Source organism: Sceloporus occidentalis, unplaced genomic scaffold (assembly GCF_023333645.1).
Source record: "Sceloporus occidentalis isolate IW3139 unplaced genomic scaffold, rSceOcc1.0.p SCAF_27, whole genome shotgun sequence".
Classification (NCBI taxonomy): Eukaryota; Metazoa; Chordata; class Lepidosauria; order Squamata; family Phrynosomatidae; genus Sceloporus; species Sceloporus occidentalis.
In genome coordinates, this window is record NW_028317007.1 from 13661610 (window position 1) to 13688455 (window position 26846).

General features: G+C 36.7%; 1 protein-coding gene across 1 annotated transcript; it reads right to left on the reverse strand.

Annotated features, from left to right (window-relative positions):
- Positions 1–521: 521 nt before the first annotated feature.
- On the reverse strand, positions 522–26846 carry LOC149299957 (gamma-tubulin complex component 3 homolog). Its single transcript, XM_089485914.1, has 22 exons — positions 26771–26846; positions 22430–22537; positions 21246–21313; positions 19300–19377; positions 18535–18752; positions 18112–18287; positions 17407–17525; positions 16320–16445; positions 15601–15669; positions 15085–15217; positions 14310–14476; positions 11566–11676; positions 11066–11174; positions 10205–10394; positions 9982–10117; positions 7281–7349; positions 4206–4341; positions 3436–3524; positions 3201–3332; positions 2691–2831; positions 1102–1218; positions 522–680 (listed from the first exon to the last, which is right to left on the reverse strand). Exons 1-22 carry the CDS (start codon positions 26844–26846, stop codon positions 522–524), a joined length of 2727 nt encoding a protein of 908 aa, XP_089342040.1.

The following is a 26846-nucleotide window of genomic DNA, read 5'->3' on the forward strand; positions in this document are numbered from 1 at the left end:
GTCTACTCTCTCCCACTACAACAGAACATTCTTAATTTAAACTATCTTTAGAAGACCAATCATTTTAACAACAAATTAATGGTGAGTATGACTAATTGGTAAATGTGTTGAATTTATTCACACTGCCAACATAAATGATACATTAAAAAAAAGTTTAGTTTCAAGAAACCAGATTTGGAAATTAAAAACAGGACTAATCAAATAAATCCATGAAAATTTGTCACAACGATGTGCAATTGTGTTTTTCTAAATAATTAAGGTTTAACACAAATATAAAAAGCACAAACAAGGTATCTCATAAAAATATACATTACTGAAATTTACAGTGTAAACAGATCCACTTTATTTTGTTCAGAAATGGACCACGACATATAAAAGACCCATTGTATACGACTATTAACCCTCCGTGTATGACCATACAATGAAATGCTAAAGACTTGCTGCCAGCATACTTAATAGAAGCTAAGCGCTGCACACAATTTGGTTTGGCTGTAGTATTTATTATCGGCGTGCCAGGTTCTTTATATATGTAAGCTGCGTCGCCCTCTAGTGCCAAGTGAAACACGCAGTCTAGGTTCCCTTGCTTTATAATGTTCATTGAAGTCCAGCCTAAAGCTTAAAAACCTCAAGCTTTCATCTGTACTGGTTGTCAGTGAAATCAAAAATTGCTGGACAATACCCTAAAAAAAATTAAAAACAATTAATTAGAAACATGCAAAGGGGACATGTATTTATTCTCATGCATCCAAGAACAGTTCCTTCAGCATTTTATTTTAGCTAATGAGATGTATCAAAGCATCAGAAAGGGCATCAGTATTATAAGGGAAATCAGAACTCGCAGGACAGCAGACTATTCCTTTTTTAGTCTGTGTGAAGACAGTGTAATCTACTATAAGTCAAAAACTCCAGAGAATGAGAGAGGAAAAATTAAAAACAAAAAACACTATTAATCTGTAAAACAAAATAGGAGTAACTACTTTTTAAACAGCAAATCTGCCTCCTATAATAAAATGTGATTGTAATTATTTTTTATTTTTTTTTAAAAGAGAAACTACACCATCTAGTTACTGTAACATAATATCCAACTTAAAGTACACTTACTTGATAGAAATGAGTGAGAATTCTTAACTGCGACTGCATTTTCGGTATAGAGTCTTGAAATTCCAAAACTTTTCTTTTCTCCTCCTCCTCTTCTGCAGCGGTAACCCCCCATTCTCCCTAAAATACACGAAACAAAGAAAAGGACATATTTTAATACTATAACCCCCAGGTTTATATGTTTACCAAATGATGGTGACTCAGAAACAGCTCATGATTGAAGCAGATTTTGTTGCTGACACCAAAGTTGCTGCAAGAGTTTGTACTTTTTGTTTTACTTTGATACTTTCCTCACCAATCTTAAACAGCCCTTACATCATAACAAATAAACCCCACACATACACAGAAAAGAAAAATATAGAATAAGCAAATATCAAGTAGCAAGGCCGGGAATATATTCGATAAGTAAACTATATTTTACTCCACCTCAAGTATTATTCTAACCAGGCCACATAATCATGAAGTTGCATATCATTTGGTAATGTGATTTATTGGGAGCAAACTTCTTACTACATTTTATTTATAAAAGTAGATATGTATAAGCAATATTAGGCAAAATTAAATCCACACCTAAGGTAGTAAGAAGTAGTAGCCCATAAAAAAGGTTACCGTATTTATTGGTGTATAACACACACTTTTAAACTAAAATAAGAAGCAGAAACCCTACCTGCGTGTTATACGGCGATAAATCCTAGAGCTGCACGATTTGCAGCCGCTTCTCCCTCTCTTCCGGTCCAGTCGGTGGTGCGTGTTATACCCCGATGCGTGGTATGCGCCGATAAATACGGTAACTACATCAGCTTTTTGCTTGATGTGTTAAAAGGTGCTGTTCCATCTACTCTGCTGTATTTTACACTTGTGTATACACAGTTGAAATATCATTTCTAGTACTGTTGAATGCCCAACTACTAAGTAGGAATAATGATTTAATCAAGTAAAACGCTGTCTTGTTCATCATGTTTTTGCCAGGAGCACGTCATATGACAAAAATAAGCAGTGAGAGGTAGTTGCCATGGAAATGTTTTAAAACTTTGTGCTTGTTAATTAAACCTTCAGACAAAAGAATAAAAAGGACGGATCTGCTGAGGTTTGTTTGTTGAACATGCTTGAGAGAGTGGAATTAAAGTACCGACTAAGTTTAATAGTGCCTTTCATATATTGTGATGCGCTCACTTATCAGGAACTACGTGTTAGAGATGAATTTCTATTCACTGACTTCACTATGACAGCGGAACCCACCGAGCTGGGAGATGGGATGAGCGGACACTGTATCGTGCATGGGTAGTGGGGTTTATTCACTAAAGAGGGGAGTTTGCAGGAATTGATGTTGTGGAATGCCAACACTAGAATGTTTCTACTGCAAGGGCCAAACTGTCACTGAGCTGGTTATGCAAGGAATTAACTTCCAGCGGAAGCGGTAAAAGAATTTAAGATGTATATAAAGCAATTTTTTCTCTCTTTTACTGTGCATTATGCAATCAGCCAAACAATGCTAATGGTAATCATGGTGAGACATAACATGAACATATCTTATTATTTATCTCAAATGGTGGGAACTTGTTCCTATACTGCAGTTTATTATAAGTGCATACCTCTGACTCTCTTTCTTTTTTCTGCTCTTCAAACTGTAATCTGCGTTGTAACTCCTCCAAAGCAGCCCTGTACATTGTGTCCTGTGCATTCTGAAATTCAATTATCTGATCAAAGACAGCTCGAAGCTGATTAAGAAGAGTCTGGAAAGAAAGAGTAAAAAAAAATAAATCTGTTTTGATTTGCCAGATTAATCAGTAAAAGCGTATTACTGGGTTTGGCCATGTTATTTCACGAATGGCTTATCTCGTATCACATCTGCCAAGCATGTTAAAAAAAAAAAAAATAGTTCTTTGTAGTTGTAAGAACCCCACTAAACGGACCTAGCGAAAGGCGCAGCTATTATCCATGTACTATGGGACTAATAAACGGACTCTTAAAGAATCAAGAATTTGTGCACAGTAGGAAAACAAGACAACGATATTATATTAATACCTCTTGAAACGGTTGCCATTTTTAAATGCAAGTTCACATAACCTACTTATGAGAGTTACAAATAATTTTAAACATACTCTTGATTCACTGTCCAGCAGACACCTGGATATAATTGTGTCCAAGAATACTTCATGTGCAGCTATTATGTGATCCAAATCCTGTGCTTGCAGTACTTTGTTCCACAGTTCATCCCAAGAACACTCCAGAACCTGAGAATTCAAAGAAAATGTGTTAAATATCTTTTTTAAAAAAGCAGCAAGCATTTCTGGGAGATTAAAGAAGAACCACCATACATTACAGTTTGCATTGTACCTCAAATGTGATGTAATACTGCATCTGATGAATGAAATGGACCATTTCTGAAGCCAGGACGTGACACTGATGAAGCACCCCAGAGAGCTCTGCAATGTAAATGAATAATCAAAATTTGACCAAAAATGGAAAAAAAATTCTGTGCAACTATAGCACATCCAGGCCAATTTTTTATTTTAGGAATTGTACCCCCCCCAAAAAATATTTCGGGTAGCAATGAAGATTCTACACAAGCTAAGCAACACAATTCTTATGATAAAACGTTAAGATGGAGGCCTCTCACCTCTATATAAAAGAATACCCAGTGAACAGCATAATGTAAAGTGAGACCTGGTATTTAAACAATACAGCATCATGGGAAGGAGCCAGTGAGATTTATAGGGTTAACTGAAATCTTTTACTTTGGCAACGCTACTGGATGTAGCACACCAGACTGCAGTTACTGTTCCAAGCTTTTATTTTCTACATTCAGGTAAAATAATGTACACAAAAACGCATATTATAAATCGTTCCACATCAAACCACTTTTTAATGGTACTTAAGCAGGCCATGGAATTTTCCAGAAGAATTAAGATATTAATAGAATTTGGCATCATACAAAACAAACGGGGAAAAAAAAAAGAGCGGTAAGTTCTGATGCCTTTTCCCTATATGCTCACACCGATCTCCTTCTATAACCTCTTGTGGATGCAAATATGCGGCAAGCAGCCATAACCTGAATAAAGCTTACAATAAATTAACGTAAATTTATTATGTTTTTTCTCACTTACCAGGCATACTTTTCAATAACTTTGCATTGCACATATGACCTTTCCACATGTCTGTGAGAATATATTCCATCCTCTTTGCCCGCCACAGGAAGTTAAACACCCTGAGGTAATGGCTCATGCACTCCCTGGTGAACACCTGTTTTAAAATGGATGACATTAAATATGTTATTCCTAAAGTAACTTCCATACCCGGAAGTACATATCGCAATCTAAAAGCCATCGATATAAAGATTCTATTTCCACTATCTATAGGTTTTTCTCAAGTCAAAAGTGTAATATATAACTTCTAGATTTTGGGCAAATTAGATAAATCCTCACTACAAACATTTCCAATCATTTTAAAAATGTTGCTTCTTCTCTGAACAAAGTATTTGAATATCTACAGCTTAAAAAAAAAAAAGAAAAACGATGGATTCTAAGCAGTAATGTTCTTTTGAACAATAAACCAGCTATTTTCTCATCAAATCTAATGAATTCTTCATCATATTTTATTTTAAATACTACAAATATGATTGTACTTAAATACATTCTACAGTTCCTTGCAAATTATTACAAATTAGTTGATAGTCTATGAATAATGGAACACAATGAATGAACTATTTCATTAAGGACATGCTTAAGTTTCAAAAGGAACAAATGAATTATTAAATATATACAAAATGGCTTAAATAAAAAGGGATTTATGTGCTTATCAAGAATTTAGAGAAATTGAGATTTTTTTTTTCCTGAAGTGCTGGCATAATAGGTGCCTTGCAAATGCCAAGTGATCTCTTTAATCAGAGGATTCTGGGTTATGCTGGAGAACAGTAGTGAGGGTGAAAAGATTGCAGCTGTAATGAAAAAGTAAAAGATTCTAATAAACGATAATACACGATGGGTAGTATTAACAGAAAAATAATGTGAAAATGTTTTGCAGTTAACTTAAAAATTAAACAACTAACTACAGCTTTATATGTTAAGGTCAACCACACATGGCATAAAGAGGAGAAGGCAGCAGAGAAATGGCGGCATATTCACTAAAGGGAGAGTTGCCCGGATGTTTTGGTTTCAGCTCCTTCAATTTACTTTTTCCATCATAAAAGGGCCAAGACTGGTAGATTTTCCCAACAAGAAGGGCTTAGGTGGTCCTGCATAAAGGGTAATTAAATGAATAGGAAGAACTGGGGGGAAAAAAACGATTAGACAGGACCATCCAAGGTTAGCTCTTCATAGTGTATAGTGAAGTGAACAAGTTACAACCACTACACTCCTGCGGACCCAACCTTTATTGGATAGATCCAATAGTTTGCCTGGGGTACAAAACACCTAGGCTTAATTTATGATGTAAGAGATGGTTTGCGCTGCCTCCGAAGTTCACTCCCTCCTTAGCATTTACCATAGAATAAATTCATGAAGAGGTAGCGGACTGGAGCACTCTTCCTAAATGTGGCCTCTACTAAAGAGAGAATACCTGGTCTGCAGTGTCTGGCAAAAATGTGCACACAGTTAGCAGATTTGCCCCGCTAATGGGTGGGCTCTCAGAAGCTAGAATGTCATTCCCAACAGTGCATTTTCATGGCTTCTACAATCCATCTGGAGAGGAATCTCTTGGAAGCAAAAAGGCCTTTTCTTGGTTACAGGAAAAAATACTCAAAGATGTACGTAGTTGCAACAAAGTTTCTAGCTCCAAGGTTGAAACAATAAGTTGAGATCTAGTGTGAAGCCAACACCACAAGTTGTAAAGCTCTTTTAAAATAGTCAGTCCAAACGTTAGTGAGTGTTTAGGCCGGTAAGCCTGGGCCAGCAAAGTGTAGCCCAGAGGGGGCTCCAATAGACTAGGCTTTATGTCCAGGATTTAGTTTGGGGGGTTTTCAAATGTAAATAAAAGCACAAATCAGTGCTCTTGTGACTTATTGCCCAAGAGGACCTTGATTAAGACACTTGAAATATGACGACCAAGGAGCGCATATACATGGGGAGAAAACAAAAACAACACCAATAGTGTAATATGTATACAAAATTAAAAATAAAAAAAAGGGTGTAAGATCCACTCACAAACTTGCTGAATAAATCAGGCTCATCAAGGTTCAGTAGTAGCAGAATTTAATATCTTCTAAAATCTATAAAAATAGAAAAAGACCACAAATGGTGTAGTATCTTGACTAATCTGAGGAGAGGGAGGTCTGGATACACTTACAGTTATTACAGGCACAACTAAATCAGTGTGCAAAAGCGCAGGTGAACCAAAGTCCCGGATCCACTGTATGGGATAGTCTCTCAGGGTAATATCAGCTTTCTCAACGCGTTTCGCCAGTATTATACTGGCTTCCTCAGGAGAAAATTCGATTTTCGCATGGATTTGTAGTCCAACAAATGAAAAAGTAAAATGCTTCAAGTCCGTGTCTAGATTAAATACATTTATTTCCGGGTTGCGGAACTCGAAATTTTCTCCTGAGGAAGCCAGTATAATACTGGCGAAACGCGTTGAGAAAGCTGATATTACCCTGAGAGACTATCCCATACAGTGGATCCGGGACTATGGTTCACCTGCGCTTTTGCACACTATGATTTAGTTGTGCCTGTAATAACTGTAAGTGTATCCAGACCTCCCTCTCCTCAGATTAGTCAAGATACTGCACCATTTGTGGTCTATTTTTATAGATTTTAGAAGATATTAAATTCTGCTACTACTGAACCTTGATGAGCCTGATTTATTCAGCAAGTTTGTGAGTGGATCTTACACCCTTTTTTTTATTTTTTATTTTGTATACATATTACACTATTGGTGTTGTTTTTGTTTTCTCCCCATGTATATGCGCTCCTTGGTCGTCATTGTATTGTTGAGCATCTTGAGGAAGAGTGCTTTTTGGAGGCTGCTATCTTGGGGAGTATTTATTCATTCATTTATTCTTGTATTTATTTATTGTATTTATTTATTTATATTACTTTCTACACTTTACACGTGAAATTTGGATTTTTGTTTTTGGTCTATTAAGATACTTGAAAGCCTTACGAACCCCAAGCTCCAGGACTTTATAGCACACACAAGCCATACAAACATATACATACACATACATGCACGCGCTATGAACTTACTGTGGCAATGGGACCTTCTACATGGTAGTCTAAGCTGAATACATCCCATCCTGTGTCTCCAGGAGATACCTATGAACAGAGAACAGACTTAAATGTACTGTTTTGGGTTTTTTTTCTTTTCAGAGCCAAACTCACACATGCCATAGACAACAGTGCTCAAAATGATTTACCACACGTGTAAAAGCTGAAGACGTCTGGGAGATTTTGTTCAGGAGCCAGAAGAGATCAAATTGGAATTAGAAGCTGCTTTATGCATTAGAAGCTATGAAGATATATAGGTACATAATATACAGCTGCCGATATTTTATGACTGCAATAGCACAGTTGTGTTCAGATGTGAAGTGGATCAGATCTGTCACAGCCGAAATCTAACATGTCTACATTATACATAAAAAACACCATCTAGGCATGTTCTGCATCAAGTGTGCACAGCATTTAAAACACCATCAACACATCCATAACTTGTTTATATATTGGGGGTAAGAAAAATTTAAAGAAGGCTGCCAGTGACAGCAAAAACTGAATTGATAATTAAAAAGAGAAAACATAGTTCACATCCGCACGAACATTTGAGACAGATTAGTTCCTGACCAAGTAATAGGACACTGAATTATTAAAACGCTAGAAGGAACACATTACTTAAAAGGGCTTTTTATTTCAAGTCTACGTCTCTGCATATCATAAAATATATTTTATGCTATTAGTTTCACATTTATTGACAAAAGGTGTATTCAAAAGCTCTAAAGTAGAGTGACCAATTAGACAGTAGGAATGAAATTTCCCCAAAAAACAGCTTAGTATAAACAATATGCCCTGCAGGCTCTGATCGGATGCAGGGGACAGAGTGATTTGTGCTGATACACATTTCATTCTCCTTTTTGTGAAAGGCCTGTCTCGGTTATTAGCTTGCAGGAGCTCTCAATAGCAAGAGAATTTCATTTTAAAAATAAGGCCTTGATTCTTATTTTGATTTTTTCAGCGCAAATAAATGCTATAAATAATGTCTTCTTATTCCTGCTAAATGGCCCCATTTGAATCATCAAAAGAAAATTGAGGTTATTATGTGCTCCGTCTAGCAGCACTTTAGGTGCCAATTCGAAGGATGTTTGTTTATTGCTGATATTGTCAAGGGACGTACCACTGAATTAAATGCTATGAATGTTTTAGGGCGCAAGCATTTGTACGCAATTGCAAAGTTATTAGCCTAGTGCATTTTTAGTAGCAAATACAAGAAAATTACTTTTAATACATGGGGACTCGAGATACATACAATCAATTGTAGAAGCACACACACAAAATAGAATCGCCTTCAAGTACTAGTTTAATAAAGTACAAACTGTAATCTTAAATTAACGATGAGTATTTCACAAAAGTGCTAGTTAATTAGTGATGATGTCATTTCTTTGTGTATATTTGGCTTAAATGGGATGCAACTGCATACATTAAACTACATGACTCAGTATGGAAATCACAACAAATGCCCACTAACACCCACTGTTTTTAGTGGTATTCCCACTTATTGGTGAAGAAGAAAAAGCTTCTATGGGTTTAAAACACAGGTTGTAGAGTGGCACACTGATAGCCTAGAGCAGCATATATGAAGGGACAAAACTGTAAATGACCAGCAAACTGCAATATTGTTATGATTGCCATTTAGGGGTAATATTGAAATATAATTATGCATCAGAGGAACCATCCAGTTCCAGCAAAATGTAAAAAAAAAAAAGTCCAAAAATAACAAAAAGTTTGTTATTATGAGCAAGTGCTAAAATTAGCGCTGTATCTACCCAATAATCTTGACATGGAAAGAGTTAAAGTAAAAGCATTTCAAATACCCAAGGGTATTTGAATGGTTTGATTGGGTAAACTGGAGTGGCTGGGTTCAAAGATAGATACAGACTGACCAAATTTCTTGGAAAAAAAGTGCACATCCCAAATGTGGCCATTTAGCCCCCAAACACCAGACAAACCCATGCATGGGTGGTGTCACTGTACTCGGAAGACGTTGCTGAGCACATATTGGGGTGTTTGACGTATACCTGGAGCTATAAATTTATACCTGAAGTACAATTTGTGTGAAAAAAATACAAAAAAAAAACACAATTACAACCATAAACTTTGGCAAAGGCTGGTGGTAGAATCTCATGCATGGAAAGGGTTAAAATACTAGCATTCAAAAATATACGGTACGATGGGGTAAATTGCATTGGCCAGCTCTAAACGTATCCAAAATAGCATATGGGGCAGAATGACCAGATTTGGAAAAAAAATTGAAATAGCAAAAAAAACCTCAATTTTAGCATATATTTTTTTTTTTATAGGAAATTAGATATGATCAAAAAAGCCCTTCTTGTCCTGAAAAAAACAATATATAACTTGTGTGGGTTCACTAAATGAGTGAGGAGAAAATTACATCTAAACACGAGCACCGCAAAGTGTTAAAACAGCTTTGGTTCCAAAGGGTACAAAAAGTAAAAAACAGCCTACGTCAGTTAGGTGTACCTCACCCCACTTCCTTACTCTGGCATCATCATTCACCTTCTGAATTCACAGTTTTTAGGACAATTAAACTGGGTCACATAAAAAGCAAGAGAAGAGGCTTGTTTATTTCAAACATTCGCTTATGTAATGATATATACGGATCACAAAGTAATGTTCTCTATTACTGTAATATTAGTAAAGGTACACATGTATTACTTGCCTCTAGAAGTCTGACATCCAAGCGTTTGAGAATTTCAGGATTGTCAAACTGGGCATTGGTTGCCCTTACAGCAGTCTCCAGAATACCAGTAAGATTGTGCTGGTACAACGTGGTGGCTGGACGGACAAGCTCTGGTCTAGAATATCAAGCACAATCAAGTTACCTTTACTATGAATATATAACACCTACACTTTAACCCACTTCAACAGTAAAAACGTCTTACTTTAATAAATCCATTAAGTGCCGTATAAAGTCTCCCTGTCCAAGTAAGAGGTAGCGCCTCATGGCCTGCATGTGTTCGAGTAGGTTATAGTTCTTGTTCAAGACATCTAGCAGGTATTTGCTAGTCTCATAATACGCCGCATCAATTTTACTCTGGAAGGCATTTTCCAAATCCGTAAACAAATCTGCAGCTTAAAAGGGACAGAGGAATATTACGGTAAATTTGTTATTCGGTGATGTACCTTGCATAAATGTACAAAAACAATTTTGTAACATATCACCAGTTGCTTCTCAGCCGTCCCTACTATAGTTCTTTTATTTTAGAATCGGCCACTATATTATATAATTTTGAAATATATTCAAGGAATGTTTGCAAATATATTTTATCAAGCATTTTCTTTTCTGCGCTACGGAATGCATTACAGTTTTATAGAATGCACAGGAAAATACAACAAAAAAAAACAAACCCAAAAACAAGCAGGCAAATGAGAGGAGAAACAAATTGAAACATAATAATTGAGGGAACAAAATAAGAGCAGATGGAAAAAAAGGGTGTCAAGGAATACCTCTAACTTTCTAATCTCAGTCTTGATAGTTAAACACAACTTTGTAAACAGAAGATAGATGCCATTACAGAACATACGCACTATTACATTATTTAATGCAACAAAAATTGTGTGTTTTAGGGATCGTTCGTAAGCATTTCTGTGGCCTTTGGACGCAATAATTATTTAAATCTTACCAAATTATAACCCATATGTAGTGGTGTTGTATACATCTGCGTATAATATACAGTCACTGTATTTAAGGCTCAATGTGTCTGAACATACGGCTTTTAAAAAAAAAAAACACTTAAACCAACCATCTTTAGGCGACTCTGCGGCTTTTGCAACACCCATCATCTTTGCGGTTGGTGTTTGATCATGGCACACTTGATGTAAAAAATTGATGGACTTCCCAATCAAGAGAACCTGGGAATACAAAAAAGACAAAACCCATTTAAAAGGTCTGGTAAGAAAAAAACAAGGCAAGAGATCTTACTGAAAAGCAATTTGTGTATACATCAAAAGAGCGCACTATACTAATGGGTATCAATTGTAACAGGTCAATCTATATAGATTTACAAAATCTAAACCATTTAGCAAGTGCTTTGTAGTGTCTCAAAGGTCTCGAGATTATAATTATAAATCCAGACTGCTTGGTTGTACACCATAAATAAACAAACCCGATAAAGTATGTCTCACATAACAAGATCACAGGGTTGTCATTTTAGAGTTCATAATAAAGAAATGCAATTTCATTTTTCTTTTACATTGTACAATATTTAAAGGCAAAGAAATATCAAAAGATTCCTTACTGCACCTTTCTAGATTGATCCATCGTCAGGAAAGATGGAATCATAGATTTCCTTAGCGTATATTTGTCGTGCCACAGTCGGTCTGTTTTCACCGTAGGATCAGATGCTACAAAGAACTTGAGACACATTGAAGATATTAATTTTGATATATCAGACTCAGCAGGCCAATGCAAATCTAGCCTTACAAGGAACATGTAACAATTGCTTAATATCTTACAGGTAACTATGTAAACAGCTTGCTTCCCATCCAACGTAAAATAAGCTAAAAATAGCCAATTAATCAAAAAAATCCTTATGTGGTTAGAGTGATCTGTTCCCTACTCAAGTAAGAAATGTACATATATTTTTGCTGTTCATGTATGCATAATACTGCATGATAACTCAACCTACAAATATACAAGTCAATAGAGGTACAAGTCAATAGAGGTACAAGTCAATAGAGGTACAAGTCAATAGAGGTACAAGTCAATAGAGGTACAAGTCAATAGAGGTACAAGTCAATAGAGGTACAAGTCAATAGAGGTACAAGTCAATAGAGGTACAAGTCGCATGCCCAAAGTTCAGTGAATCACTTAGCATACAATGAATCCTCCTAATACGTACAACCTCCATCCTAAAAAGAGGTACTTAGACACAGCGGTGAGCAAAGCACTATACGGCCATATGCAAGAATAATTTCAGTAATGATTTTACTTAGGGACGACGGGTTTAAAAAATGCTGTTTATTAGCTTGGTTCTCCAGCTTAAGGGCTCCGAAGCTGATAGATTTTATTAATAAAATAAGGTTGCTCGTTACTGAAAAACGTATTATCATCCTGAAAGCCGGTTGGGTTTGATGAGCCCTTCTGCAGGCATTAGGATGGCCTGAAGTATAAAGATGGTAGAATCACTTCTTAAAGGCAATGATGAAAAAGACTAACACAAATAGAAAATGGAAAAAAAAAAAAAAAAAAAACACACCCAATGTGGCTTATTTTTGTTCTTTAACAGGTAAATACTTAAGTAATAATTGAAAAAAAGTTAAAACTTCTACAACTATAGCACCTTAGTGGCAAGGTATCTATGCAACTAGAAAAAGCAACGAGTACAGACAAAACAGGGGAAAAAAATTCAATTGAGCTATCATTAGTGAATAAAAAATGAACAAAAGAAATCAAGGTCATTACGCGCTCGTGTACTGCTGCATATCCTGTTCAAGGCTCTCTTATTTTCATCACGTCATGCCGTTAAATTGAAGAGCAGAAAAAGATAATTGTACAATGATTTTTCATTAATTATTGGATAAGTGCCAAAGCCAAAGCAAGCAGAATGTAAATAGCTGCACTTCTCACATACTGCCTGGACCAAAACAAACCTATTCCCTGTTATGTTTGTAGGAAAAAATAAACCCTATGGTTACAGGAAAATGTATCCTTACAACGTATCTGAAATATTTGCGTGGCAAAAGCTTCTAGTACATGCCAAAGAGTACACGGTTTAAGCCGTTTATATTCCATTAGACAAGGCATGGACCAGACCAAATTAAACAGCAAACATTTTTGTTTTTTGGACTTTCAACAGAAACACAAGGTAAATTTGTACCCAGTGGGTGGGAGATAAACGGAAAAGCCTTCCATCAGTGGTAGAGACTAATACAGCGAGGGTATTTAAACATGCATGGGATAGACATAAAGCAATCATGAAGCTAAGAAAAGACCAAGGACTCATTAAGGTCCGAGTCTTTACATTAGGAAAAACAGGCAGACCTGATTGGGGGGGGGGTCTTAATTGCGGTCAAATTCTATGTTTCTAAATAACAATATAAATTGACTTAACACATTGGAACAGTTTGTTTTTGGTTCTAAAATTACAATTATAAAAAGGCCATATAGCATCCAGATGTCTAGGTTGGGTGCCCTGGTGCTAGTTAATCTTTTTTTTTGTGTTCGTTTATTACCCTGTCTGTTGCAGAAACCCACATGCAGGGCCGGCCCGACAATGGAGCCGAGTGGGGCAGCCGCTCCAGGCGGCACTTCGCCGCCCCAAGCCCTTTTTTTTTTTTTCTTTCTTTCTAAAGCGAAAGAGAGAGAAAGGGGCGCCGAGTGGTTTTCGCTTACCAAGCTGTCAGTACCCGCTCGGCGCCCCTCTCTCTCTCCTCTGCGGCGAGTCTTCCTGTTCGGTCTCGGTGCCGGCTTGTAATGCTGAGTGCCGGAAGATTTCCGGCGCTCAGCATTACAAGCCGGCACCGAGACTGAACAGGGAGATTCGCCGCAGGACTGCTGAAAGGTAAGTACAAGGGGGGGGGAGGAAGGGTAGATAATAGGGGGGGGGGGGGTAGATAATGGGGGGGGCGGCAGGGACGGAGGGAGAGGAAGTGTAAAAAAGGGGGGGGGGCGCATTTTAAAATTCGCCCCAGGCGGCATTTTGCCTTGGGCCGGCCCTGCCCACATGTCTTCCAACAGTCCCAGGTCTTTCCTAGAACTTGCTACATTTTACTTTACAGAAAGAAAAACACCTGCATCCAAGGTTTTAACAAACACTAGGCCAGTGACTGGCACATTTTGACACTTCATCTGATCTTATATGTCCCTGGCAGATAGTGGTTGAAGTTGCCAAAAGAAAGTTCAATTGATAACTTACTTCTGGTATAAATAATAAAAAGTGTAAACATCATAACCAAGACCATTATGGTACTGTTGAAGGAATTAAAAACAAACATATTTTCAGAGAAGTATTAGATTACTTTATTCATAGCGCATACAAAATGTACCTCATGGTAGGTATCCTCCAACTCTCCATCATATATCCAACGGTATAAGAAATTAAGGATCGGATGTGACACCAAGCCTAGAATATGTTGCACCAGTGAGCGCATGTATGGATCACCAGTTTTAGTGTATGCATGCACTGCCGATGCCAGCTCTCCTCCTTTTCGTCCTGTATGTTCAACAATAGTAAGTTAAAATATTAATATTCTTAAACCAGAATAAAAAACTGAAGACGCAAAAAGGACCTTCGCCAAAACTCAAATGATGAAGAATGCACTTCAGCTCAATGCTGAACAGAATATCTCTCTGCTGTAGTGCATGCTTCAACAAAGTATCTTGAGTTTTGGTGAAAGTCCTTTTGCGTCTTCAACTAGATGGTATACTCTAATAGTTAACGCTGGATTTTGATTCTAATTTAACAGTTTTATTCTAGCTTAATAATGTTTTGCCATTCATGGATTCTAAAGCATTAAAAATGAAAGGGCTTCAAAAGACCGAGGCACTGCTCTGATTTAAAGAATTGCTTCATGTTCTTAGACAGCATATCTTTTAGTAGCAGGTTTTTTTGTAGGCCATTGCAGGGAGAGCCATGGTTTAATTCACTAAACCTGGAGTTTACATGTGATTTTTAGGTAAAACTACACCAGGAGCAGAATTGAAATCACAGATATGTTTACATATGAATGTAAGGATCTGTTCATTCTCAGAGCATTGAAATATCAGTAGAAATTTCATAAAAAAGTATTGGCCTCCCCAAATAATTTGATTTACTCTTACCTTGACAGTGGTCCACTAGTGCTGCAAGTGTCTTCAGTCTAATTTTGGGGTCATATGTCCAAACCAAAAGACGGCGAAGAGTTAAACTGCTTTCTATCCCTAAGTTTACACCTTGGTCATCTTCAACCTGTAGCTGATTAAAGCAGAACATTATGTCTAACCCGATAAATGCTCTTTTAGAATAACACTACATAAATCCTTTTGAAAATATAAGTAAACTTGACTGTTGTCCATACATGTGTAACCAGTGGTTCCCTATGGTAGCCAACAAAGCTAATGGGACCCCTGAAGGGCACAGCAGTAAAGGACCTCCGGTTGTAATTCAAACTTTAGTAAAGAGACATTTTTTCTGATGATGTCATATTCAAAAGGTTGAACAAAAAGGTGAAAAATCTAAAATACCTATAGAATATACATTAATATCACAATATATTAATTCATAGATTAATGGTGTATTGAAAAAGTGCATTCAGTTTCTAATAATTTATGACCCCATAAAATCTTGTGTTTGTTTACCTGAGAGTGTAAAACAGAAAGAAGACGATAATATTCTTTGAGCTCCTGATGTAATGCAGCACAAAAACTCTACAAGCAAAAATAAAAAAAAGCTTTAAAAAATAAAATGAGAATAGTTATAAAAAAAAAGTGTTGTAAATGATGATTAGTTGCACCATGTTTGCACTTAAACATTTTTTTTTGCTGTTTCCTGAATCTCTTTTCAGCTCACATAAACGGAGTTAATATCGTACAGAAAAACACAACCGCGCTATTGTGTCAGCATCAATAAGTTAAAGAATCTCTGAAAACACTACTTATAGATTTATTTTTCTACCTGAGAGAGTAAGACTTCCATCTGTCCGAAATGCAAGCAGTAGAAGCATATTTAGTAGTTTAAATTTAACAGAACGATTAAAAATAAAACAGAAAACGGCAATATCATTCATGTAATAGGTGAAACATATCAAATAGATCATTTAGACCACTCACTAAGCATTCACTTATATATAAGCATCAGGAATCACAGACTCAAATATCTGATCACTTTACGAAAAACCGAATTGGTGACAAATTGGCAACATATACTTTGTTTCTAAAAAGTGTAGTTATAGTTATTAAGGCTTATTAAACACATTAAAAGCCTTTATCAAACAATGTATAATACATAACAGCAATGTAATGACGAGATATGTTCAATCAGCATTGGAGGCTGTTCTAGATACAACACACAGACATACCTGTCCAACAAGTCCAAAAGCACGATCCAGGCTTCTCTGATCTGTGTATTTTCTGACTTTATTATGAAGCCATCCAAGTTCTGCCAGCCTGCTTGTCGTATCTCTCAGGGATTTTGACAGTGCCACCTAAGCATTAGTCACATTAGTTTACTGCAAACAATATTTCAAAACCGTGCCAACATAAAAGGGCCTTAAGGGATGATAAGAGCTTTACATTAAAAACTAAAGCAACAAACATGTCAGACCATCTGTCCAAATCCAAGTCACAGATAAGCATCAAAATCAGCTGGATATGAGCTATGGATGGTTATGTAATTTAAATGGACATAAAGTGTATGCTTGAAAATTGCAGTGTAACTATACTAATGGATTTCTTGCATATATTTTTTTGTGTAGCAAAATTTAGAATAGTTTTAATACCATATTTGCTGGAATAGTACAACTAAAAGAATTACAACACCTTTTATATTCCAGTTCCAATTAGACAGCTGTTATTTGTTCTAACTTAAATATTATATAACATGAAATATATCACATAAGTAATTGTTTCCTTGGTTTCATTTGGCATGACAGCTGTCTAAACACATACATGCATATATATGCATTTATATGAAAGAGCACAGTTTCATTATTTGTAGTGGGGAAAAAAAAAACTCTGCTATATAGGACATTCTTGGAACACTAGATGGCAGTAGAGACCCATTACGCAAAACAAGCAAAAAAACTTTTCCGTTCCAAAAGTCATTTAGCTTACAAGTTTTAAGCCAGGGGAAAAGCTACTGTACTTTAACTAGTTAAAAACATTATACTAGTGCAAAGATGCAGCCCATCGAATGATGAGAGAAATACAAAACAGTCTACTTAAATACATTCAAACAGGAAGGAGGTTAACAAAATGTACTAAAAAAATCTTACATTTACTAAACTACAAGAACCTGAATTTTTACAATCTGTTATAGTAAATATTTGTAAAATCTTAGAGTCTAAACATATAATGTATATACAATAGGCTTTAAGACTAAGTTACTGTGCCAGAAACTAATGCTTCTCTTATTTGTATACTCTGCATTAAAAATATAGTTCTTACTTTGCCATCAACTTTGTAGCAGTTTTCTGAAGGGCACATTTTTATACATTTGCCATCTATTCCTTGGAAAACATATAAAATATCCCGAACCAAAGAGGACTCCGTAACTTCAACAGACCCTGGAAAAAACAAAATGCATAGAAAAGAACATCATTTCATTTCAGGTAAGCAAACCTAAGCATGCATGCGTGCGTACATGCAAGACATTATGCCTCGGATACACCCAAGTGAATTGTAACTTTAAAAGGACACTGCAACCATCACCGCTTGTTACAACTTCCCATAACTTTGTTTGCAATTAGTCTATTTGCTTTGGTAATATCCGACCAAAACACAAATTACTTAAAAGTTAGCACGACTATCAAATTAAAGAATTATCTGCCCGGATGGCTTTCCATCGCTTCTTAACTTGACAAAGCTAGGGAAATAAATTATCTGAACGTGTAGAAAACATTCAAATCATATGAACAGGCTTTTCCAAGTGATATACACATAAGGGGAGTTTCTAATAATTATTTTTAATCGGTGTACTGAAATGCATAATGTAATATATTGGAAACATGACAGACCTACATTAATGATCCATCTAGCGCATTCATCGACACCAGGCAAATAAACATACATATTAAAACATACTTAATGCAGGAATGGTAAGGGTGTGTTTTGTAGATTGTGCCTCTACCACTGTTCAATCAGATGCCTTACCGCTGGGATCACCTTCTCTCTTAGTTCTTGGCACAGCACGGGCCATAGCATTTGGAAGGCCTTTGGAGGTAGTGTTCTGCAACGCTGGCTGCTGACCAGCAGCTAGAGTCCAAGCTAGACGCGAGCCTAGTTGCTGCCGAAGAGAGTCCCCCATCCCTGAGGTTTGATAGGACTGCCTGGGGAAAAAAAAATTCATTATGCTAATTCACTACACTGCACATAAGACCAATATACACTGAACATTTTTTCTGATCTCTAATAATTGAATTAAAGTAAAAGTGATGCAAGAACAAAGATTCACTGGAACACATGGATATAGTGTAATACAGTGCAGAAAGGAAAAGTTAAATACCGTATAAAAAAAGGTTTTTTTAACCAATATTTTTGTTCATTAATTTGATGTTCTTAGTAATACATACTTACCCCTGGACAAATGACGGCGGAGTAGGAGTTGGTCCATTTAAGGAGTACATGCCAATACTGCCAATGCCGCTGCTTCCCATACTCGCCGAGCTCTGTGCAGACTGTGCATTGCGTTCCTGGTAGTTAAGTTGGAGGCTCTGAGGCCTCGCATAGTAATAAGGTGTTGAATGAGTGTCGCGAGGCAAAGCCTGGGCAAATAGTGTTGCGTAGCTAGACACCTAAAAATAAAAATAAAAAACTCAACATAGGAGATGGTAGGAGTTTTACTAACAATTACAAACTAATGTTTGCACACATATACATTACATAAAAAAACTAAATAGATACACTTATAATACAGATCAATTTGAGCCCTCAATGCAATGCTGTATTCTGCACAGCAGAAGCTTTTTATTAAATAAAAGAACTTTCAGAGTACCGTTTATCTTCCAAGGTTCCACTTTCCAAATACGAGGAATATTTGGGAGAGGGATAGACGGCAGAGGCAGCTCTAGCATAAAAAGTAAACTAGGCAGTTGCTTAGTGTATTGGGCTAGTGGGGGGCTCCGCAGTTAGTTTCTTTCCAGTATCAGCAATCAAGCGGATGCAGGATGTAATTTACTTTGGAATTAATGCTAGGAACCCACTGGTCCTGCTAAAAAACACATAAGTAATGCTTCTAAACATTAACTATATTAAGATGTGCGTGAGCGACAGGAGGGGTATGGCTGTACATCATAACAAAATAACCAAAGTTCATTAGCACATGACCTCAACCTTAGTTACCTTGTTTGGTTGCTTCCGAGGATCTTCACTGAGACTAAGCAAGAGGTAGAGTATAGACCACCTGTTCTTCAGTACACCCTAAAGCACAAGCATATAAATATATGAGAATCACTGTGTGATGGCATCAAATATCATAGTATCAAGACAAGGCACATCCCAGATTTTCAGACACACCTAAGGTTTCTTTGATACCGATTCTCCATCACACATTATTCATATACTCATACATTTTCTGTTACAAATATCAGAGCATATACTTGTTACTCTTATAGCAGCCAAGAAGTGACAACAAATGTCAAGCCACAGATGAGGAAGGCAGCTGCAGAAACAGGGCTGCAACTTCCAGGTCAGGTGTTATTCTTTTTGGTTTAAGAAAAACGCATATTAAACAGTTTGCTGCCCTATGGACGTACTGGCAGGTTGATAAGAGGTGAGGCAAGACGTCCCCCTAGGTGTCACCCATCAGAGAACTTTAGAGGAGAGAAGAGAACTAGTTTTATTTTTTTTATAGTTAAACCGATATTTTATTAATGACAAAGCTATATTCTATTTCAGTATCCTTCCCATCTCATAACACTTTTATGACAGGGCCCTTTCTTTGTTTGGCTATACTCAATAAGCATCTTGTGTTACATTGGAGAAATCAGGGCCCTTGACAACAAAGCAAATTATATCATTAGTATAAAAAGGGAGTTCATAGTATGATGAAAAGTATTAACAACAAAAAAAAAAATCAATGCATGGAGCTACTTATTCTTTAGTCCTTTAATTGAATCAATATGTACTTTAACCTTCAATTGGAAAACACCACTACCCTAAAGTATTCAGAAGAGAAAAGCACTTACACAATAAACCTAAAAATAAACTGTCACTATTGAATTCAGTCCATAATGTTAATAAAAAAAATAAAAAAAAATCTATTTCTCGCAAGAGGTTTCCTACGAAGACGGATGTTAAAAGGGTTTGATGGGTTTAAAATAACAGCACAAAGCCACCAATTCCATAATATCTGAAATGCCCTTCCTAAGTTTTTGGAAAGATTAGCCATTAAGTATATGCAACAAAAAGACTGAATATCTGGCTTTTTATTTTTTTATTTTTAAAACAATGTAATTAAGCTGTGTGTTAAAGTGCAATACATAATCAATATAAAAGGATATAGATTAGCTGAGACCAAAACACATTGTGTAAAATATTTTGGCTGCTTCAGCAATTAAATAATTAAAAAAAAAAAGTGCTAGAAATCTGATATAGTATTATGTAACTATTTCTGTATTCCTGTGTTGACAATCTCACCAACAGACTAAAAAGAGGAGAAGATACAACACTAGCATTAAATCACCCAAAGCCCGGCTACGGACTATAACGCCAGTGGACTCTGATCGCAAGAAATCCGTTTTTAACATTAAAGTTTTTTTTGTAAACTCACCTGCCTTTTTTTCCTGCCTTCTGATCTATGCTCAATAATGAAAGTCTCCGTATGAGATGCGTTAAAGTGGCCTTTGTGTGTCCGGTTGGAAGACATTCTATATCCAATTGAAGAATTGAGAGTGTGTCTACATATAGGCATTGTAGTCTTTTTACTAATTGTATCTATATATTTGAAAGTACGCACTACACTATGTGTTGGTTTTTTTTTTTTTCTTTCTTTATGAGCTTGTAGAGAGCTTGAAATGCATACCCATTCGAGAGGGGTATTTATTGGAATTTTATAACTTTTTATTATTCGGATTGTTTGTTTTATTGTTTATTTACTATTTGTGGGTGTTTTGTATTGTTGGACTGTCTTTTAGGACTATTGGGGAGTTTGTCCTTGTATTTTTGCAGCACCACTCCACAAGCGTGCTGTTACAGTTTGACATTAGTGTTGCGCGTTACCCTTTTTGTTTGGCATTTATTCAAAGAAAGTATATCTGTCGTCAATATAAAGGGAAATAAACACTTACTTGTGACTGTAGCTTTCTATGAAGCTCTGAAAACAGAGCACCATCTGCCTCTCTCCTCTGTCTCACGACTGCCAAAGGAAATAACATTACAAATAAAAACCACTACGGAATTAGTGTACACATTTCAATAACATTTCAAACACGCATTACCTGAAGACTGGACTATTGCATTAAACAGATCAGTACTTATTTTGGAGTTAAAATGCCAGTATTTTATTGTAAGATCATTTGTAGTTTACTGCATATAAACATTGATCAAACACTCTGTGGAATATTTGACTTAATACTATGCAGGCCATAGACATCAGAACATTTGGGTTTGGCGGTAGGATAGGTCCTCAGACTTCTTGATACTGTAGTGGCTTAAATATAAGCCTCATGTTCTTGCCCAAGTTTAAATCGATACAATTAAAATGCTTAGCCTATAATCATATATAAACATATTTTGTATTACCAAACGCACCAAGATTTGACTCTTTCAGAGCAAACCACATACATATTAGGTACCAGCCACATATCCCATATCTGGTGCCACTCTCACCAACATCAAGAAAAACACTTTCTGGGGTGTAGTAGGACAGCTCATCGGTAAGCCTGTGTGTGTTTAACGATACTCAAAATGATAGCGTCACAGGCATTGCAGATCTCATAAGCAAGTACACCAAAGGTCCAAAGAGGGATTCAGTTACTTAAATGTGTATCCCCCTATCCCTAGATTTTGCTTCTGTTTCTGTTATATACTTATGGAATCTAACCTCATGTGTGCCTGAACTGCAAAATGTTGTGTCCGCTCATCCACATGGGTTGTTTGTGCAAAGTACATGTATGTCCAAGTAAAGTTATTTGACACATGTAAAAGGGAAGGCTGTTAAGTAAGTTCTGCACTTTTATTATTTGTTTTGGCATTTACTGGGGGGGGGGGGGTCTTCAGTTATATCACGCAACAGGATGCATGGCTAGCCTTTAACTAAGTATCTGAATTGTTTAGGCGTGTAACATGGGGAAAATCTGTTCGGACTCCATCACTCAAACAGTTTATACATAAAATAGTATAGATTATATATTCTGTTTTTAAGTGGTTTTCCGCAGTTATATACACGAGTATTAAAGTCACAAAAGATTCACCTCTAACCACTCCCCGTAAAGCAAGTGTCCCTCTTTACCCGTTTGGGAGATATACCTACATTCTTTTTTAATTTTTTCAGCAACAAGAAATTCATCCCTTTCAACAGTTGGTGCAAAGTTGCTCCCGATGACGCGAACCGCATACTGGAACTGCTGGGCTACATCCGCTGAAAGAGAAAGCAACATTGTACGTGACATCTATATACGCAGTTAAAATGACTGATACGGTATTAATGTTAACGCATTGTGTTTTTCGTAATCCTATAAATGCATTCCTCAAGCACCAGAGCATCATCGCACATCTCTGGCCATCAACTCTGGAGTAACCTTCACAGGAGTCTATGTCGGGTCTTAAAAAAAAAAAAAAAAAAAAAAGGGGGGGGGGGGTCCAGAGTCCTATATCTGCCAAATAGGAACCCGTTCATTTTCTCATGGAGCATCCACACGTCCCAACGCAGTACATTACACGACACAAACTCCTAAAAATTATACATGTGTTGGGGGGTGAAGTATTTCCGCTACTTGGAGACTCTTCATTCATAAGGTGCACTCATTCAAACCTAAATAGATTCACATTGTGCTTTTTGGCCTGGACTTTTTATATAGCCGTTTACCATGAAAACTGCTGTGGTCTCTCAAAAGTAAATGAATACATTTTCAAAGTGAAAAAAAATATTTTGCAATAAAGTTAGCGAAATGTGATATTACTCTTATCATTCAAAGGTTGTATGAGGTTTGTCAAGGTCTGTTATAAGTTATTCATTAAGCGATCCTTTGGCTGTATCAATAAATAATAGCATCCTTTACGCCTTACCACACACGCGTGTGACTAACATGTGCACACTTTTCCTAAGAATGCTCTTCTGATAACAGTGCACAATAAATGGCTTGTGAATTAAAACTTACAATTAGCTACATGTTTATAGCGTGACATTTACTACAGTTTAGTTATGCCAAAGGCATGTCGCAGTGTATCTAATCGCACATGTATATTATATAAGGAACATTTATATAGGTGTATTGGTCCAAGAGAAGACAAAGTCTTTAGTAACATCCATCAATTACGTTATACCGAATGCTAATCCGTTCAAACCTACGAACGACCATGAAAAGATATTAAGCAAAGGGTGAGCGATCTTAGGACCGAACACTGCGGCGACTGCGTTGTTTTATCAGGAGGCAGCTAATTATGGAAGTTACTGGAGAGAATCGTCATTGTTAATTATTAGGATTATCTGGGTAGCTGTGTGTCAAGACACTAGCTCTTAAAAGGACTTACAATTGTTTATATTTAGAGCACTTAAACAAAACATGAATCAACGTATAGCATCCAACGTAAAAGATAATATTGAGACGATTCTATTTTATTTCCAGTGCAGAATTCAGGTTTATTCATTTATTTGAATGAAAGGCACAATCTACGCCACAAGACGTGTTTTTGTTAGACATGTTGGAGTCAATTCCCTGCACTAGATCTGGACTATGCATTGTTTAATTAACGCCGTTAGGAAAACACTTCTGCCTCATTTAATGAATTCCGGCACCCATTAGTGTGTCAACCTCTTGTGCATGCGTGGTAGCGATCCTGCTTGAAACCACAGAAGCCACTACCAATCACACGTATGTCAGCAGCACATCAGTGTTCTTACACATACATGCAATCGCCTACCGCTACTCAGATTAACTAGTATACTGTATAACGAAGTATACTGAGGTATGTTTTCTGCTTGCCGCAGAAGCAGATGACAGAGGAACTTAAATAAAAGAATGCCTGAGAATAGAAAAAATATGAACATTGAGCTGGTGTAGGAAGAACAACCGGAGAGGGTGGGTCGGTGTATCTTTGTTTCAGAAGCGGCAGCTTACTTTGTTTTCTATCGGACTTTAGGAATATCATGTAAACAAAAGAAAGGCAAGTGAAAAATTACCATGAGTTGCACAATTTAAGGCATTTATATCACAGCCGGCTGGCCCATTTTCTTTTGCTGTCTCAGATTTGCAGCCCCTCCTGCTAAGGAAGTGCTTGGCATTAGCCAGCAGGACAAAACCAAAGAAAATAAAAGGATATTGCTTTAAAATACATATTACATAGTGATGTGCTCTGCTACTGACAGTTATGCATCGCATTGGCAACATTAGAAGACTCTTCAACAAAGAGAACAGGTCTCTCTATGTATCTATGTAGACATTTATATGCCCTTATATAAAAAGAGGAAAGTTAAACTCTAGAGGAAAGATAGAAAACAAAAAACAAAACTCTGTCTAAAGCATGGTATAGACTTTGCAGCAAATATATATCCCTTAGAAGTTAGCCGGAGATGAAAGTAAAAATAAGTGCAGGGGGGATGAACGCAGTACAGAAAACAATCAATGGTCCCAACAAACAGGACCAGCTTCTGCAAAAGTTCAGTACAAAAATAGTCCACAAAACAATGTGCCTAGGACGTGTATTATCATCATTATTAATAATAATGGGGGAAAAGCATGTTTTACACAATAAAAAATGGCTTATTAATCACAAATAAACAAAATGATCATTTTCCATCCTTCAAATACTAGTGGTTAAAACACTGACGGGTCATTACCAACACTAGATATCTTTAAATGGACCTGCAGCGCTGTCGTATACATAAGTTTAAATTATTTCAACATAAGTCAACAAAAAAAAAGTATGTTTTCCAAAAACACAGTCTGAGGACCTGTACTACATTGACTTCACGGTTATCACAAAAAGTATCTTAATGTGTACTTCAGGTGGCACTACAAAAAAAGTTCGAAACTAGGTGAACGCGACACTATAATTATACATTCAAAGATATATATAGCCATTTTCCTTTTGATTCAGAAGCCCTAAACCTCACAGAACCAGGTGGTGAGGCCTGACATGAGAGACATAGACTTTGAGGGCAGATGAGAACTATATGACCCATCTAACAAAGATTCAGACCTTTGCCTTGCCTTAGATCCAGGATCCCATCAAATACATGTTTAATCAATTTCCACCACTTTTTCTGGGAGGTTCTTCCACTTATCTACCACCCTCTTACATCTAACCCTCTATCCCACTAGAAACACACATTCTCACTGAAAAAACACACAAAAATAACTCGCTAAAATTCAGACGCCATATAGATTTGTCTCTTAGGGACTTCTTAGGGGATGAGGTTGGTAAACACACACATCGCACCAATGACATATAGCTAGACAGATTCTGCGGGTATATCTGTAAGTTAAGGAAACAGTTACAATGTATAAATCTAAACATAGAGAAGGCCAGATAACAACCGCTCTGCCTGTTCTTCCTGCTGTAGAGACTATGACATCAGTCGTTGGTCTTGTCTTAGATTCAGTATAGCTTTATACCTGCCCCATACATGTTTAAATTGCCTCAATGTATCAGCCTCTTATCCATAACTCTCAGTAAAGTAAGACACTGGAGCTCCTTACAGTTGCTAGGGTCACATATGTTGCTACAGTCAATACTTCACCCCACTAGCCGCTAAGCGCAACTTCAAACCAAGTTAAATACCACCTTAACACCGGCTGCTCCTGAGACTGGTTATAAATAAATACTTCCACTTTGCAATATTTTCTAACAGCTCTATTCAGTTTCCTACCTGCATGCATCACCTATAAAACTTTTCTTAAACACCTTGGAACAGTTCCTTTAAAATGTAACAGTGCTCTACCAGAGGGGAAAACACACATATCCGGATATAAAAAAAATAAAGGAGCGTGCAACCTAAAAAATTATAAAAGGCATAAAAATTCAGATTTCCGGGTTGCCACTACAAAACTTATGACCAATAAGTACTCAAAACACAGGAAGAATTTAGCTCATGCCCAGTAAACATTGTGGATTACTTCATACTATGTGTGGCATTCTTATACTCCTCACAGTATTAACAGGGGCCAAAAATACTGCATACTATAACACAACACATTATATATACATATATATATATATATATATTATAGGTTAAGCCTATACATCACAGATTAATTTTAATCAACACATGGGCCACATATTGATAAAAAATGTCACATTTTATATTTGTTTTGATATCAGTTATTAAACATTTAGCCAATAAGCGTCACATGTCACTAAAAATTATAGCATAATAATAACAAAGGGTTTGTAATGTCCCTATTAACATTATGTAGACTCTTATGCCAAGTACCATATAGCCAGAACAAACTAGCACTGTCATGCCTGACATAAAGATGTGACAATAGAGAAAAGTGGATAGAGACAGCACTTCATGCCATTAGGAGGGAAGGAATGTATAAAACCGGGGACGCATGTGCCATTTATGTGCCATTCATGCGAGTGTAGCCAGATCAGCCATTCAGTCCGCACAAAGTACAGGGCAGGGTAAGATGTGCTGGAGCCGCATTACCTTCCCCCTTGCCCAGTATCCGACAGCACAGGTTCTGCAGCAGAACGTTAGGAGACTTCTGATCCGGGGCCGCCAT

Bases quoted from the DNA above. Each gene is read 5' to 3' on its own strand.
- LOC149299957 (XM_089485914.1), bottom strand. From the start codon at position 26,846: ATGGCGGCCCCGGATCAGAAGTCTCCTAACGTTCTGCTGCAGAACCTG. The intron at 22,538-26,770 runs GTAATGCGGCTC...TTTCTCTTTCAG, and splicing joins GATACTGGGCAAGGGGGAAG to CGGATGTAGCCCAGCAGTTC. The intron at 7,350-9,981 runs GCAAGTAATACA...CTCTGTTCATAG, and splicing joins TGGATGTCAGACTTCTAGAG to GTATCTCCTGGAGACACAGG.